The sequence below is a fragment of the Eptatretus burgeri genome, chromosome 5, assembly GCF_056783735.1.
Source record: "Eptatretus burgeri isolate ZD-2024b chromosome 5, Ebu_testis_v1, whole genome shotgun sequence".
Taxonomy (NCBI): Eukaryota; Metazoa; Chordata; class Myxini; order Myxiniformes; family Myxinidae; genus Eptatretus; species Eptatretus burgeri.
In genome coordinates, this window is record NC_140965.1 from 57,642,904 (window position 1) to 57,657,575 (window position 14,672).

At 43.5% G+C, this 14,672-nt stretch overlaps 1 protein-coding gene across 7 annotated transcripts in view; it reads left to right on the forward strand.

Annotated features, from left to right (window-relative positions):
- LOC147026494 (uncharacterized) overlaps nucleotides 1-2,589 on the forward strand; it is a 65,329-nt gene extending 62,740 nt beyond the window's left edge. For 4 of the 7 annotated variants that reach the window (XM_085881950.1, XM_085881953.1, XM_085881948.1 and 1 more), the window contains one exon: nucleotides 88-233. In XM_085881950.1, coding sequence (XP_085738076.1) covers nucleotides 88-233 — 146 coding nt within the window. Of the gene's footprint in view, nucleotides 1-87; nucleotides 234-1,089 lie in introns of those variants that run through there. The other 3 variants (XM_085881949.1, XM_085881952.1, XM_085881951.1) reach the window with 3 other exon arrangements.
- Nucleotides 2,590-14,672: the final 12,083 nt, after the last annotated feature.

Sequence of the window (14,672 nt, forward strand, 5' to 3'; positions counted from 1 at the left end):
TCTTGGCTGTAGTTCTTTATCCATTGCAAAAAAATACCCATGAATGTGAAATATATATGAATGTGTCTTTATTTTCAACTTTGGCAGAGCAGTGTGAAGAGGAACAGGTGCTATCTGTAGATGCTCTTCATATACACGAGGATGATGGAGAGGCTGCTCTGGTAATAATTCGTCTAAACTATGGATTACTAGCAAAAGTACCTGTCCCCAGTAACGGGAAAAGGTTAGGTTAATCTCTTAATTTAAATTATTTCATGGACTTTAAAAAGGTTAATTGTGTTCCACTCTTGGTTTCCATTTCTACATTGTAGATTAATAGTGAGGACATCAAAACTATGAAATAACACGAAAGGAATTATGTAGTAACCAAAAACAGTGTTAAACAGCCTTTTTCAGGGCCACAAATCCAAAAGAAATATGTATGATACTGGTATGAATCCCTTTTCTTCCTTTTTCGAGGAACAAAAAAAATCCTCTTTATAATAATAAAAAATAAGAAAGAAAAAGAAAAACTTATTGGTATCCTCTCCCCTCTCTTCAACTTCTTCAAAATGACAATAAGACTGTTGGACAAAAGTAAGAGGATCTGGAAGTAAGCATGTTAATACCTACGTCACTTTGTTCCATACAAAGTTAATGTCCTGCACAAATGTATTTAGATCGAGATCAGAAAAGAAAATGATCAATGTATTCATTTCTTTGGAGGTTGAAAAACATGGGTGTGGTTAATACACGGCCACACTTTATACACCGGAAAATACGGTAGACACATGACTGCCTTTTATACATAAAAGTCAATGTGAAATTTGAACCAACCTCATCATTAAATTATCGGTGACAAGCCCATGAAATATTCAACAAAAAACAAAACAATATTCAACCAAAAGTAATACAATGGCCAAATTGGTTTGATCTCAAATCACAATTTTGCTTGTTATTTGTAAATACTGCAAGTGCAAGTAATACAGATAAATCTTTCACATTTATACTTTTTTTGGTATTTCACATGGCATAATGACAATGTTGAGTAAAATCCTACCTCATTGTGAAATTGTGAGATAATCTATATTTACAATGTTTCCTTTGCAGGTTGGGACATAGGGAAATGAGGAAATCTTTCATGATTCCTCATTTGGTCCAGGAAGCACACAATCGCATTCGGAGGCTTTGTGTTGGACGTCGACTCGTTTTCATCAAATGTATTTTTTTCCAAGACACTTTTGTATGGTTCGTGGTGAAACTGTATAGAAGTTGTCCAAAGCAACAATTTGAAGCGTTGTGTGAATAAAGAAAACTTTGTGAATTCTGAATAGTTGTATACGGTAATCCACATCATCGCGATTGGACATGTTGGATTGTGAGCATCGAAACTGCCCGATACAAACCATAGTTGTTAGATTCCTTTAATTTTATTATCTTGGTGTTCTTCGTTCTTTTAAAAGAATGTTAATTTAAGGCAGTTTGGTGGTTACTTTTGAATGGGGATGTCAGATGGAGGCTCAGGTTTCATGGCTTGTTATTTTTTCCCTACATATGAATGTTCTTGCAGTCTTTGATGTTTATGCAATTTAACGCTCCTTGGTGAACATTACTACCAAGTAGTTCTGATAAGGGGCCACTTGCTTATCACATATGTGGGGGGGGGGGGGGGATGGGGGTTGGTGATCGGTGGAAGTTGTGGGTGAAGGAAGGAGAAAAGTAAGGGCATATCTGATTGAGTGATGTATTCATCACAATCTGTGATAATTTATAAAAACAATTTCCAGTTTCTTACATTTGACTTCTCTTTTAAAGAGGTCAGGTCAGGTCAGGTATGGGAGCATGCACCGGAGCAGCGCTCTTTTATGAGCCTCGCTTTTTTGTCACTGATTACGACTAAATATCAAGATTATTTATTTTAAATTGGCCATGTTGCACAGGGTTTGTTGATTTTTAAAAGTTATTCTTACTTTTACGTTTTCTTTCTCAATGATCACTTTGATTTGGAGGTTTGGAGAGGAATTGGAGACTCGAGGGCTGAGATGCTTGATATGCAGCTCAAGATGGATACTTTACTGGAATTATAAGTGCTGCAAAGCATTACCTTTGGTTTGAGTAAGCTCATGGGCATGACACCTATTCAGAAGAGTCAAGTTGTGAGAGCATCTGTACATCTGACATTTTGCATTTTTTCAAGACGATGTTTTCAGATTCTGATACTTAATTTTATTCTTTAACAAGTATGTTTAAAACATGCGAGAAACATTGTTGGCCAATTTACTACATTCAGTTGGTTAGCAATGTATGTATCCACTGACATTTCATGTTAAAGATTGATGTCTAAAAATAACAATAACTGTAAAAAAGAAACAATGAATGTCCAATACTACCTCAGTCTAAATAATTGCAGAAAAATAAAATAAAATGGTAACCTCAGTGCTGGTATTTCATCAAAAATTTCCATGGTCAGTAAAGGGACCAACAAGGTTATGCAATACACACATTATGTATTTAATAAAAACACTTTAATCAACAAGTTATGTGACCACTAGCTAGTTAAGCAATAGTCTTTCAATCATGTATGACTTTTTCTCATTAAAATTGATGTAAAACTGAGTTGTAAATGGTATTCTTTTATTTGGGTGGTGAAGATGCTCAAAACGTTTTGCTGGTCTTGCCAATTGATTTGTTGTTACCTCTGCCAACGAAGGTGGCTATGATTGTCTGTCTGTCTGTCTGTCTGTCTGTCTGTCTGTGAGCAGGAGATCTCAAAATGTTACGGAAGAATTCAGACGAAACTTGGTGGAAAATTTGGATGTGTGCCAAGGACGTATTGATTCGATTTTGGGAAAGATCCAATCTGGATCCGAGAACTTTTAAACTGATTATTCACAATTGATAGATAGGGCCAAAACCAGTCCAAAGTATCGCACGATATCTCAAAATGTTATGGATGGGATATGAGAAAACTTGGTGGATGAGTTGGGTAGTTGACAAGAAAAAGCTGATTAGATTTTGGTTGAGGTCCAGATGCTGATCCAGCCTATCAGTGGGATACAAAATGTAAACTGTTCAGTCTGGCAGAGGTAAGCGCTCTTCCGAGTGCCGTTCCAATTTACTCTGAAAGACTTACTACTACTGACCTTGCAAGCTTTTTTTGTCCAGGTTATATTGCTAAGTTGACACATCATCAACATGCTTTGAAAGCAGATGACTTTGGTGGTGGGGGAGGGGAGGGGGTCTACTCATCTGCCTTTTCATTGCTCTTCCATAGATACCAGATGCAGAGAGCCAGGCCATTGGTAGATGTTGCCAATTGAAGAGTAATGAAAGTCAAGTCAAAAGGAAAACCTCTTATTTGGATGGAGGCTAATGCCTAAAATACATTTTATTTTTCTTCCCATGGTGTGAGCATTCCTTTGCCACCTTTAAGTTGAAATACCTCTCATTTGAATTGTCAATCGACACAGACCGACACAAGCCTTGAGAAAGTTTAGTATTCCTCGGTATCAACCTACTGCATCCTCTAGGATCCCAGAGTGCCCAATCTCTCCTTTGTCAACTTTCAGTTGATAGAATAGTACACAGTATATCATTCCAATTGAATGTGAATGCAGGCCAAAAGCAAAGGCTGTTTTTGTACACTTAGTCGAGGCTCGTATAAGAGCTAAAACAGAATATCTAACAAAGAGAGCAGGTGAGAGAGGGAAGCACAACAACAATAGGGAACAGGGATATCGGGAGATCTGTGGAGGAGTGATGGAAGGGGTGGGGTAGGCCTACACGGGGTAAACAAGATGGACACTACATGAACTTTCAGTGATAGTGGGGCAACTTAGCTAAATATAGCATAACAATTGTGCATTTTGTGAGGAAAGCACCAAATTTGGCACACTAGTAGCCTATCATATTATGAACAGATTTGGATATTTGGCCATCTCAAATTTTTGATGGTAGTGGAAAATGGCTGCCACAGCCATCAGCGGCTGAATTTGAGATGGCCCAATATCCAAATCTGTTCATAATATGATAGGCTACTAGTGTGCCAAATTTGGTGCTTTCCTCACAAAATGCACAATTGTTATGCTAAGTTGCCCCACTATGAGGAAACAGGGAATTTGAAGGAGGTGGGTGTGGAGGGGGTTAAAAGGGGTAGAAAATATTGTGGTTTTGGATGGGGGAAGACATGAGATGGTGGTGAACAGCTATTTTAAAGACCTGGATGGAAGAGTGGGATTTAAGAGTATGCGGGAGTTTGTTCCAGAGGTGGGAAAAAAAGAGGAATAAAAGAGTGAAGGTAAGCAGTGATTCGTGATTTTGGCAGTTTTACCAGAAGGGGGTTGCTAGCAGACCTTGAGCAACTTGCAGAATATTAGGGGGATAGAGCACACACAAAGCAGTGGGTGCAAAGCCAGAGATAAGTAGGTAGTCGAAGATAGGAAGCCCACAACCTGTCTGTGGTGAGAGTGAAAGCCCCAAAGTCTCAGCTTCATCGCGGGAGATACCAATGATCCTAAAAGCCTTGGTTTCACAATGTGAAGCCGAGCTAGGTGCGAGGCAGGAGCACCACCCGGGAGGGGGGAGCAGTACTCCATCATACTGCGGATGAAAGCTTTGTATGTGGTTAAGAGCTCAGGTGTGTCAAGGACTGACTTTGCACAATGGAGGATGCCTTGAAAGTCATGTTGAAAGCAAAGGGATTATAGTTGTAAAACATTGTCAACATTACTCATCATTAAGATACAAACAAATGCTCAGAATCCTCTCCTTATTTAGCTTTTGCTCTAACACCAAGTTATTTTTTACCAAATGATTAGGTGTCTTAAGCCGCTGTCACACCTTGACGATTTAGCCAGCGTATGCCGATTTATGAAAAATTTGTCTAAAACGCTGGCACACGTCGAATACGTTATGGGTATGTTTTGTATACGTTAAGAGCACGCTGAAAAACACTGCCATACGTCGTAGTACGCTGGCTTTAAACGTTGTGCTTTTGGGTTGTCCTCAAATTTTTGCATGCTTGAATTTTTATGACGTATGTCGGCGTATGACTCACACGTTCCGCTACGCTGGCCATAAGTTGTAGGCACGTTATGCGATGATTGACATACGTTACTTGTAAGTTACTCATAAGTCGAAACACGTCGAGGTAATGTTTAGCGTACCCGAAACTTATTTCTAACCTGAGTAATGTTTTGTAAGCACGCCACACGAACGTTGTTCACACTTCGCAACATGTTACTTGAAAGTTCCTCATACGTCGAAACACGTCAAAGTAATGTTTAGGGTACCGGTGACTTATTTATAACTTATGAGTAACGTGCTTGGGAATTATTTGCAAAGCATGTCCTACGCACAAATAAGTATGCAGACGTATTTGACGTCTTCAGGACGACCACAGAACTTACTGAACGCATTTTGAACTTACAGATACCGTATAATGGCGTATTGGCAGCGGTTAGGGGAATTGGTATATAAAAATTAGCCCCCGTGCGGGAGTGACGGTCATCTCTGCGAGAAAATATATAGCCTCCTGAAGGTAGGGCAGTTTTTGCAAACTTTGAAGTCACGTGACACGAAAACGAAAGCGAATATCGAAAATCCGTCCCAACCAAATTTCGATATTGTCCCATAGATTGATATGCCACAATGAAATTCAAGATCGCTTGAGAAATGTAGGATTAGATATATTTTGAAAATCGTGATTTTCGCATTTTTTGCCAACTTTGAAGTGACGTGACACAAAAATGAAAGCGAATATCGAAAATCCGGCCCGGTAAAATTTATATATTGTCCCATAGATTCCTATGCTACAATCAAATTCAAGATCGCTTGAGAAATGGCGGAGATAGAATTTGGAAATCGTCATTTTCGCAACGGACGGATGGACGGACGGACGGATCGAAGGACATCTACACCCATATTATTAGGTCATGCTCGAAGAGATGACCTAAAAAGGGGCTTCGCAGGAGCAACCCGTCTTTTTTTTCGACTTTGTGGTGAGTACATGTCCATGTCATTCCAAGAGATGGAGGATACGGCAAGGCTGAGACGACAATACCTACCTGTCCTCGAACATCAACATGACCTCATCGAGTTGACACTGCACCAGTTGCGTGCGAATAGAGCTGGGAGAAGAAGACGTGAATGGAGGAGAAGGAACTGGGTCAGACCATGGATCGGGAGGCGACGCCATTACGGCATATATGACCAGCTCATGGTGGAACTCTGGAACGAGGACCATGCATCCTTCATCAACTTCCTGCGAATGCCCCCAGCGATGTTCGACGAACTGCTAGCCAGAGTGGGTCCAAGGATAAGCAAGCAGTACACCTTCTGCAGGGATCCGCTTGAGCCTGGCATGAGGCTGGCACTGAGCCTGCTGCTGTTGGTGCCGTGACTGCAGTGCTGTGGAAGCGATTTAACTCGTTCAATGAAGACGATTTCAATTGCCGAGCACCAGCGTCCAAAAACAATTGGCGAGTGACAGGCATTTATTTAAATCGTTCAGTGTAAATCATTTCAATAATCGAGTGGAAGCGATTTAACTCGTTGAATGGAAACGATTTCAATTGCCGAGCACCAACGTACAAAAACAATAGGCGAGTGACAGGCATTTATTAAAAGTTAAGTTGCAGCCTATGAATAGAAAACCTCACGTAATCGTCGACGATAGATATCGTCACGAAATCGTCGACGACGAACCACGCATACGTTAGACTATCGTTGGGCATAGGTTGTGGACGCCTAAAACATGCTAATCAATAGTTGGCATAACTTATCTATAAGTTATCAAAGCGTTCTGTGTTCATTACTAGTACATTATGTATTTGTCCAAGTCGTTTTGAATACTTTAAAAACTGAAACAAAAAAATAGTTCATCGTGGGAATGAGAAAAAAAAAAATTAGCCGAAAAGAACATCGAACAATGGTGCAAAGTTGTCTCCTATTCGTGGACGCAACGAGGATCCATCATCACCCACACCCTCCCCACCATGCTCACCTACTACTCTACTACTACTACTACTACTACTAGTACTACTACTACTGATAGTACTGACATAGACATCTACTCAACATGGAGTCTGGAACACTGATGGGGTTCCTCTTGTGAAGCCCATTTGTATATACCAATTCCCCTAAATGCTGCCAAATCGCCATTATACGGTAGATGTAAGTTAGAAACACGTTCAGTAAGTTCTGTGGTCGTCCGGAAGACATCAATCAAATTCGTCTACATACGATAATGTGCGTTTGAGATACGTTACACATAGGTTCAAAGCACGCTACTCATAGGTTCAAAGCACGTTACTCATAGGTTAAAAATGAAGTTTTGGGTATGCTAAACATTACCTCGACGAGTTTCGACTTATGAGTAACTTACAAGTAACGTGTGTCTGACGTGTGTCAACGATCGCGGAGCGTGCCGAGAACTTATGCCAGCGTATGCGGAACTTGTGAGCCATACGTCGAGTACGTCGTAAAATTTTCAGCATGCTTGAAATTTCACGACGTACTAGACGTACCACGGAATATGACAGCCTACTTCATTTTGTTTCAGCGTGCTCCTAACGTATACACAACTTACCCATACCGTATTCGATGTGTGCCAGCGTTTTAGACACATTTTTCATAGGTTGGCATACGCTGGCTAAATCGTCAAGGTGTGACTGTGATGTTGACACTTCCAATTTTCAGGCGGTTATGATTTAAATCGGCGTGCAGCAGGTTTTTAACAGAGAACGCCACGAGTTCGTCGGCGATACGTGCAGCGCGCTGTGCCTAAGTTAAACTATCGTTGGGCATAGGTTGTGAACGCCGACAACAGGCTAAGCATTCGTTGGTACAAGTTATCTCTACGACAACGAAACGTTCTGTGCCCATTACTAATATGTTATGCATATGACCAACACGTTATGAATATGACCAAAACTTAAAAAAAAAACTCAAAACTTCAGCGTACGCCAACGTTTTACATACATTTTTATACGTTGCCATCGCTGGCTAAAACGTCAAGGTGTGACAGTGCCTTAAAGTAGAGAAATAAAAGATCTCCTGAAAATACAATTCCCCCTTGTGTCTGTTTATCCATGTGTCTGTATTCAACATTTATAATAAACCTCTGTGCAGAGTTTCTTTTCTAAGATATCTGATAGTTTGAATCCAACGGTTACATTGTTGAGTTAATATATGACCAGGAACACCTTTAGTGAATTGGTATGCAAATGCAAAGTGGTTATTTAGCACCTAGTATATAATTTGCAGGTTTGCTGATATATGTAGGATATATATATATATATATATATATATATATATATATATATATATATATATATATATATATATGGACACACATGTATGTATATATATATATATATATATATATATATATATATATATATATATATATATATATATATATATATATATATATATATATATATATATATATATGGACACACATGTATGTATATATATATATATATATATATATATATATATATATATATATATATATATATATATATTTTGTCGCGGGGTGGCTGGCCCAAGTTAACCCCACCCCCCCACACCCCCGACCCAATTAGTGGTGCTAGGCGGTTAAGACTGACAGCCCCTGGACGGCAATGGTGGACGGGTGGAGGAGTCCTGGGATTTGAACGAATGCACAGAGGGTTTGTCCGTGAACCCACTACAAATGGACGAAAACAATTTCTTCAAAATAAACGTCTTTCATGAATATACACAAATATTTACAAGAAGATAATTCAAAAGGTAATAATAGAAACAAGCCGGTAGGCGACGAGGGATCCGCTAGGATCGAAGCGCTGGATACGATGCTTTTCATTCTGACCGATCCACCGACGAAGATTCATTGCCAAGACGTATTGGTTCACATACAATTGGTCCTCTGCCTGGCAAGATTTTTCCTATTGAGTATTTTGCCAACTGGCACTCCTCATAAAAAAATGACGGTAAATATACACCTTTTTTTTGAAGGACTACCATTTGAAAAATAAAACCTAAATCAAAAATTGGCTCGAGTAAAATTTTCTAAATATCTCGAAGTGTTTAATTCCGAAGTCTCGTTTCTCCACATTCAAAACTGTAGGACAAGTATTGAAAATTGTGAACGCGGTTTTTCGGCCGCTGCATTCCAACGGGTGGTTGCTTCGGCCTAAGCCACATTTGGCACGGCGGCCGTAGGGTCTACAAAATCTATGGCCACTAGCAATTATAGGGCGACCGCAGTATTTCCACGGTCACACAATGTAGCAGTCACATATGTTTTTATTTTTCGGGGAGCTGCACGGCATATTTAGAAATTGTGGAGACCGAAAACGTGGGGGTGCCGTACGGTCTTTGATTTGATGTCGCACGGTGACCTTAGGGCGTCCCTGCGGCGGCCATAGAATTTTCAAGACAGACGCAAGGTAGCCTCAAGGTGCCCGCAAGGCGACCGCAGGGGGGGCCCTAAGGCGAACGTGCGGCCAGACGGACGGTAACGAGCGGGTATATATATATATATATATATATATATATATATATATATATATATATATATATATATATATATATATATATATATATATATATATATATATATATATATATATATATATATACCAGTTCTTTTTTTACTGAAATAAAAATATAACAGTTTGCAATATACCAGTATATAAAACTGAATATACTATAACTATATATATATAACTGAATATACCAGTTCGGAGTATAGGCAAACACCAAAACTCCGATCTCTAGCAGTTGCGCACGGTGAACACACGTTCGACACAGACTGCCACGGAGGCCGTATGTAGGACGCATGGCGGGCATAGGGGAACTGTGCGTCGACCCTGCGTTGCCCACAGGTAGTCATACAGACCACAAGGCCACCGTATGTTGAACACAGGGACGCCTTCGGACTACCCTATGGCGACCGGGGAAATAGTGCGGCTGCCGTAATTTTTTGGGGGTTGGCAAAATTCATTTTTCATTGATAAGAGCCTACGGCAGCCACACGAATAATGCAAGCCCACCATACGCCCTATGTACGGTCGACGTGGAACACATCTATGTCACAGCTTGGCTTGTCGAATTGCTACGGCCAACGTAGAAATGAAAAAAAGGTGTAACTCCGCGCTATAATTCCACGGCGACCCCTACGGCCTGTAAAAGATAGCCATACGGCATAGGGCCACCCTGAGGCCACCTCAGAAACTCTGCGGCCGCCGCACGTTTCTGTCAATTCAAGGGGGAGGGGGGTACGGCCGCCGTATCCTCGCCATAGAGCAAATGTGACTTAGGCCTTAGCAACGAAACTCAAACGCGCACACTCCCAGCCCATATGGCACCTGTTCGCCAAGTTTCATCAAAATCGGTTTGCTGGTTTGTGCTGTGGAGCCTCGCGTTGCAGACACACACACACACACACACACACACGCACACGCACACGCACACGCACACGCACACGCACACACACACACACACACACGGAAAACCTGATAAACTTCTCTCAATGCTCTTGTTTGACCTCCTCCTGAGCCACACATTATTTTTCATAAGCCACGCCCACTTTCCATAATCCACGCCCACTTTTCTACGCCACACACTTTTCATCAACCACGTCCACTTTCCCTAAGCTCCGCCCACTTTCCTCAACCCCTCATAAAAAATGACGGTAAAAAGACGCCCTATTTTTGAAGGATTACCAATTGAAAAATAAAACCTAAATCAAAAATCGGCTCGAGTAATAATTTTTTAAATATCTCGAAGTGTTTAATTCCGAAGTCTCGTTTCTCCACATTCAAAACTGTAGGACAATATTGATAATAGTGAACGCGGTTTTTCGGCCGCTGCATAGCAACGGGTGGTTGCTTAGCAACGAAACTCAAACGCGCACACTCCCAGCCAATATGGCACCTGTTTGCCAAGTTTCATCGAAATCAGTTTGCTGGTTTGTGCTGTGGAGCCTCGCGTTGCAGACACACACACACACACACACACACACACACACACACACACACACACACACACACACACACACACACACACACACGGAAAACCCGACAATAAGGGATATCGAGCGAATCCAATAATAAATAAATAAATCCTCCTGTCGAGGCCTCACACACAGATGCAAATACAGACAAAGGGTGACTAAAATGAAAAGGAACCCCCTCCCTTTTTTTAAGTATACTGGCACTCAGCCTAGCCCAGAACTGGTCCTTGTTAAACTTCGAATGGGGAGCGCTTTTCCACTAGCACGTGCACACACAGGCAAATAGCGCTTCACTCATAGCCGGGCAGACGTACGCCAGACAATCCGCAAGCAGCTTTTCACATGAAGGCTCAAAACGTGCCAACCTTCCCCTTTCCAAAGGTGCCACCTGCCTCCTGCGTTCCTTACACTGACCTTGTGTGTGTGCTCTGCCGATCTCCGTTCTATCCAGACGGAGGCCTTTCACAATCCACATGTGCATTGCGCCAGTCTTTCCTCCACGCTATCTCCACTCTGCACTCTCTCCTCTGCCTCTGGGGTGTGGCCTGCTCGCCCCCAAACCCAGAAAGGTGGGGCTTCTCCTGTTTGTTGTGGTTTCAGGGACGTGTTTCCCAACTTTACTGCCTTACTTGAAATATGAAAAAAATATAGGGGAAAATTACAGAGGGAAATCACGAACCGTGGAACTTATTTTTACTCCCGAGGCTAATTTTGTCAGGTCAGGTTCGATCTGTGACCTGCCACAGGTACCATGTAAACCTGTACTAACCTGTTCCATGGTCGGGTTGTCGGCGACTAAACCGACTCCCCAACCAGGTTTTCTGGTGAGGAGGGTGTTTTGATATGGACACCCAGCAGGATTAAAAACAAAACCTGTCAAAGGGCGGAGGAGCTCCTTGTGAGCCAACGGCCATCCATATCTAGTGCCCAACTGTGGCTGCGGATGTCCTCCTGCAGTTGGGTTACTTCTTATTAGGAGGTTGGTGGCAGGATTTGCACTCCGGCCACCGTAAAACCCTTCATTCCGCAAAATGCAAAAACGCAAAAAAAAATCTGAAAACCCGCTCCGTGGGAGTACCTCCTGTGCAGCTTCCCTTCGCAGGGCAGCTCACCGGATGACGGGATTGGGGCAAAGCCTTCGGGACCCCCAATCTTTGATGATAGGAGGGAAACCACGGGGTAACATCCCTGGGTCAGATTGCGGGAGAGTGTGTCAGAGTGGTGCTGAGGTGTCGTCCACCAGACGGCGGACTCCTTGGGTTAACCTGAGGCGGTCCCTTCGGGTGGGTGCCTGGAATGTCCTATCCCTAAGAGAGGATGATCACCTGTCTCTGTTATCATCTGAGCTCAAGCGTTTGGACATCGGGATTGCAGCTCTCTCTGAGGTTCGGAGACCGGATTGCGGAGAGATAATGGTGGGTGGTTACACCTACTATTGGTCTGGTCGCTCTGATGGTAACCATACCCAAGGAGTTGCTGCAGCTGTGTCCAATAAGCTGACCCCAATGATAATTGAGGTTACACCAGTCAACGAACGTATTATGAGATTAAGGATTCGTCACTCCTTAGGTGTCATTTCCCTGGTCTCTGTTTATGCTCCGACTGAGGCGAGTGATCTCACTGTGAAGGATGCATTCTACGTCACACTCGAGTCTGTGGTTGACCAGTGCCCCAGACGAGATACACTTCTAGTCTTGGGGGATTTCAATGCATCGACTGGAACTGATAGGGATGGTTATGAGGTGTGTTTTGGTCCCCATGGGTCAGGAACTATGAACCAGAATAGCACTAAGTTCCTTGACTTTGCAAGAAGTCATGGACATAGGGTGGCTGGTTCATGGTTTCAGTGCCCACAAGCTAATCGCTGGACTTGGTATTCCAACGCGGCGGTGTGGCAAAGGAGATTGACCATGTCCTCATTGACGGTCGTTGGAGGATGATCCAGAACTGCAGGGTCTACCGGAGTGCTCAGTTCCTCAATATTGACCACAGGCTTGTTGTAGCAACTCTAAAGCTGCACCTTAAATCCTGAAGAATGGTACCATCACAGCCTAGGCTGGATGTTGGCAAGCTCAGGGATGAGAGAGTAGCTGAGGAGTTTGCGAACAGGCTGAGTGGACACTTGGGGGGTCTGGGTGCTTTGGGGGGTCCTGAAGAGTTGTGGAGCGCCTTCAAGACCACCGTCCTTGATGTTGCCGGTGGATGTCTTGGAGCTCACCCCAGGGCAAAGAAGTATTTGTCTCTCAAGGGACACTGGATACCATTGACCAGAGTCGCAGGGCCAGGCTGAATGGCAGAGCTGAGCTGTTCTGGGAGCTGAGGCGTAAAACTGTACGTGCACTGAGGGTTGACAAGGAGGCCTATGTGCGAGGAATCTGTGAGGGGGTAGAGCATCACCTGTGGACAGGTGATTCTCGTCCCGCTTACAGGGGAATTCGCGCATTACGTTCATCCAAGCCCATCCCTCGGAGCACTGTAGTTCGAGCAGAGAGTGGTAGGGTCTTGACAGAGGAGTCTGAAGTGAAGGCCCGCTGGGCCGGTTACTTTGAGCGGTTGTACCAGGCTGATCCCCCAGCTGTCGAGTTGGACGTCAAGGGTGTTACAATCCCTGTTGCTGACCCTCGAATCAACTGTGGTCCACCTTCGCTTGTGGAAACACGGGCTGCGGTGAACCAGTTGAAACGGTGCAAAGCTCCAGGGATCTGTGGCAATCATGCCGAACTTCTCAAGGCTGGTGGAAATGCTGCACTCGTGTCGTTGCATGCAGTTTTGTGCTCTGCCTGGAACATAGGCATCATCCCAACTGACTGGAAGAGGGGCCTTGTTGTCCCTCTCTGGAAAGGGAAGGGTGATCGCCAAGACTGCAACAACTACCGAGGGGTGACGCTGCTCTCAGTGCCGGGCAAGGTCTTTGCTCCGATAATTCTTGATAGGGTTGGCCATCATCTGCTTGATCACCAGCGTCCACAGCAGTCAGGCTTTACACCAAAGAGGTCAACGATTGACCGTATCCTTGCTCTTCGTGTCCTCACCGAACGCAGACGAGAGTTTCGGCAGGGGCTGCTTGCAGCCTATGTTGATCTCTGTAAAGCGATCGATTCAGTGAATCGGGATGTCCTCTGGAGGATTCTTGGTCTTCGTGGGGTGCCACCAAAACTGATCGATCTGATGTCTGAACTCTACTCTGGTACTGAGAGTGCTGTGAAGTGTGGTAGTGCCATCTCTGACTTATTTCCAGTTGTTACTGGAGTTCGTCAGGGATGTGTACTGGCCCCACACTTTTCAGCACTTGTATGGACTGGATTTTAGGGAGGATGTCGTTGAGATCAAGTTGCGGTGCATCGTTTGGGAATGTCAAGATCTCGGACCTTAATTTTGCAGATGATGCAGTCATCTTTGCGGAGACTTTAGACATCCTTTTGGGGGCCCTCGAGGTGCTGAATGAGGAGTCGGAGCCGCTGGGATTACGGGTTTCTTGGGTCAAAACTAAGATCCAGGCTTTCGGTGACATCTTGGATGCTGCTGTCCTGTCTGTGTCTGTTTGTGGTGAGGATGTTGAGGTCATGGAGAGATTCACTTACCTTGGCAGTGATATTCATGTCTCTGCTGGCTGCGAGTCAGAGGTCAATAGATGTCTGGGTCGGGCCTGGGGAGTCATGGATTCACTGGATCATGGGGTGTGGCGCTGCCG